Genomic DNA, 3,615 nt, shown 5'->3' on the forward strand with positions numbered 1-3,615 from the left:
CTCTCTCTCTCTCTTTCTCTCTCTCTCTCTCTCTCTCTCTCTCTCTTTCTCTCTCTCTCTCTCTCTCTCTCTCTCTCTTTCTCTCTCTCGCTTTCACTGTCTCCCTCCCAATTTCCGCTCGCTCTCTCACACATATTAAAACGTGGTCGTGCTTGCAGGTTGAGTATAGCTCTCTGAGCTCTCACACCCTAGGATGGAAGAAGTGGGCACCGCACAGCCACACGCTCAGGCAGGCACGTCCCGTGATGCGGACGCAGACGTGCGATTGGCTGTGACATCATCAACATGGCGGCCCGGTGAGCGGAAAAAACCTCCCGTTGCCTCGCGATCGCTCGAAATGCGCCGGAACGACCAACTGGCGACCGGTCACCATGGCAACGAGCATCACGGGAGGCGGGGAGCCGAGGATCGGCCTGGGTCATTGCCGGCGGCGACGTCGGGGGACGGGGCGCCGCCACCTATCGTGGATGCTGCGTATGTAGAGGTAACCATGGCGACGGAGGCAGGGCCGACGCGAAACCGGCCGAATCATCGTTCGCACCAGGAGAGAGCGGCCGGCGTGCGACACAGCCACGGTGGCGCCATCGCTAGTGCACACAGCCACGGTGGCGCCCTCTCTAGTGCACACAGCCACGGTGGCGCCCTCTCTAGTGCACACAGGAACAGCGCGTCACTGCCTGCCATCTATAATTGTAGCAGCGGCGACGCCGTCGTCCATCGTGACTCGTCCGCAGATGCCGCCGCGCACGGATGCTGCTCGGCGGACGTCGGTAACCGTGGCAACGGCACGCCGCATCAGCCGGCCGGCGTCGCCGAGTGGCGCCGGAGCGCGCCGCAGCATCCGGAGGATAACCGCGGTAACCACGGCAACGCGAGCCGGCACGTCAACAACAACAACGAAGGGGAGCGTGCGGCGGCGACGACGGCGACGTTGACGTCGATGGGCGTTCGCACGAGCGTCGAGCGCGCGCCGCCGATCGAGACTGCCGCCAACCCGCACGCTCTGCCCTCGACGCTCAACACGGGCATCGTGCTCCGGCCCATCTATAGCGCGCAGGAGCTTCCCGACATCCTCAACTCGCACATGCGGCCACCGCCGCGCAGCCAGCGTGAGGATGCGTCGCAGCTGCCGCGCGCTGGCATGGGGGGAGGCATCGGTCTCATCCGCACCCACCGCAACGCTCCCAGCATGGGAGTCTACATATCAGACCCGATGTTTGACGACTTAGAACCGCCGAAGGGATGCTGCGGAGAGGCGATGAATCAGACGATCGGTAATTATGATGCGTTAATTAGTCGTTAGTTCAGAGATGGTTATTGCGTGTTGTTAATTGAACGTTATTGGGTGTTATCGAAACGTGTAAGTATTGTTAGGTGTTATTAAAACAATTAGTTAGTGTCATTACGTGTTATTAAAAGTATTAGCAAATAATATCATGTTTTATCAAAACTAAAATGGCTATTATAGAATGTTATTAAATCCAAATTAGCGCTAATGGAGCGCTAACTAATGTGCTGATGAAACAATATCCAAGTTTTTGAATAAAAAAATTGCATAGTGTTGGTCTGAGTGTCTGTGGTGGATGGTTTGCTTAGCTTCATCTGCAAATGACGTTACAAATCATAATAAGAATTACCTATTAAAGTAAATAGCGAAAATAATTTGGAAAGTTTATTTTAGCTGGGAATTTTATCGAGTGGGGAAGCAGGATGTGAAAAAGGGTCGTAGTCTACTCAACCAATATGTTGTCAGAAAAAGCCTCCGGCGCGTGTGAGAACGTCTCTCTTTCTTTTCTCTCTCTCTCTCTTTTTCTCTCTTTCTCTCTCTCTCTCTCTCTCTCTCTCTCTCTCTCTCTCTCTCTCTCTCTCTCTCTCTCTCTTCTCAGACCCAATCACTGATCATTTAAAGCAATCAATACGATTGGTCTTTAAGCAACTTCCGTGATTACTAAAACGTTGATGCACCGTTCTAGAGAGGTTTATTCCAAACCAACAAATAAAAAACCAGATCATGTGTTATGCCTGCGTTACCCAATCAGTGAAGTGAATTCGGTAACACCTGAATTGGCTATGGTATGTGCTTCCAAACGACTGTATTCCAGAGACTCTTATTACATAAAATGACCGATTGATTCTGCTCGTTCAATCACTGGCCCATTGATGCTTAATGACATGTGACGCGATTGCGAGTCTTTAGCAGCGCTTGACATATCTGTCTTGGATCAGTCCAGTCATGATTACTAGTTTGATCAGTTGGATCAGTCTTGATTGCTTGTCCCCGATCGGTCTTGAATGCTTGTTGATGTAATCTGGATTCATCTTGATTGCTTGCATTGTTGAAGTTGGTCTTGGATCAGTCTTGAATCTTGTGTGATCGGGCTTCTGGATCAGTCTTGATTACTCCGTTGATCAGTCTCGATGCTTGGTCGATTTGCTAGATGTCAGTTCGAATTGGCTTCAGGATTCATTCTTGTTCATACAGTCTCCCGATTGCTTTTGTCGATTTGCTTACGAGAAGAGTAGCGAGAATATCGGTCAGTCATCTCGTTATACAGCCATACAGGTGTACATGTGTACAGGTGTTGATGGGTGGGTGAGTCCGTGTTTGCGTGTAAGATTCCCGCGGTTGACATTTATGGCAATTGTAAATAACGGAAAGTACCGGGTAAAAAACCTCTTAAATCGTTACTAATGAGCTTAATTATGTGTATAGAGTCGTAGACTAAATAGAAACAGTCGGTAAATAGACAGGTATTTACTCGGGGTTTTCTGCAAATAAAGTTACTCCTAACGTCATCGTTAAATCCGGCGAACTTATGCCAAGACATGTACGTAGATGTTTCCAAGTATCTGGAATTAACCGTTAACTAACCGTAAAACTAACCGTTATTAACCATGACAATAAAAAAGTACAAATAAGTAACTGTGTAAATTCATTAAAAATATGACCCATGCACTATGATAATTAGAGCACATGCAGACACTTGGAACGCTTCAATAAAATATAATGCTAAATAAATACGAAGTCTATTTCGACAAAAGTCTTAATGTTTCTCTGTGTCAGTGTGCGGCAGCGTGCCCGCGGTGTACATGTGTGTTGCAGAGGAGGCATTTGCAGCGGCATTGTTACATCGAAATTGTCAGGCAATAATAGGCGAAAGAGAGTAGAGAAACATTTAAGACTTTTGTAGAAATAGATTTCGTATTTATTTAGCATTTTATATATTAATGCCTGCTGTTGGGGGCACTATGCTCTCATAGTGTTCTGAGGAAGGAATAGTGGCCGAGCGATAGCGGGGCATCTATCCTTCCAAAGCAGACCTATGAGAGCATTAGTGCCGCCAACAACATGGCATTAATAGTTTTAGTGCACTCATCAGACTCATGCAATCTCCTTTCATGCTTATATACCGTTCTTTATAAACCCTATATTTGCCGGTGCATTCTGGATGTTAACAAAACGTCGACACACAACACAGCGGCACACCGCCGTTCAGAACTTTTTGCGTGCATGTGCGCCCAGACGCAGTGAGACATCGCTGACGTGAATCACATGCGTTATACATAACATGACGTCGCGCAAGCAATAGCTGCCTGCTGTCAGGCGCAACTATT

The 3,615-nt window shown here is 48.3% G+C and overlaps 1 protein-coding gene across 1 annotated transcript in view; it reads left to right on the plus strand.

Moving 5' to 3' along the window:
- Positions 1 to 3,615, plus strand: part of LOC106817113 — a gene marked incomplete at its 3' end in the record, with an annotated part of 30,790 nt that overhangs the window by 24,572 nt on the left and 2,603 nt on the right. The window contains exon 2 of the mRNA XM_014821763.1: positions 159 to 1,274. Within this exon, the coding sequence (XP_014677249.1) occupies positions 194 to 1,274 (1,081 nt within the window). The remainder of the gene's footprint in view (positions 1 to 158; positions 1,275 to 3,615) is intronic.

Source organism: Priapulus caudatus, unplaced genomic scaffold, assembly GCF_000485595.1.
Source record: "Priapulus caudatus unplaced genomic scaffold, Priapulus_caudatus-5.0.1 Scaffold1598, whole genome shotgun sequence".
In the NCBI taxonomy this organism is placed as follows: domain Eukaryota; kingdom Metazoa; phylum Priapulida; class Priapulimorpha; order Priapulimorphida; family Priapulidae; genus Priapulus; species Priapulus caudatus.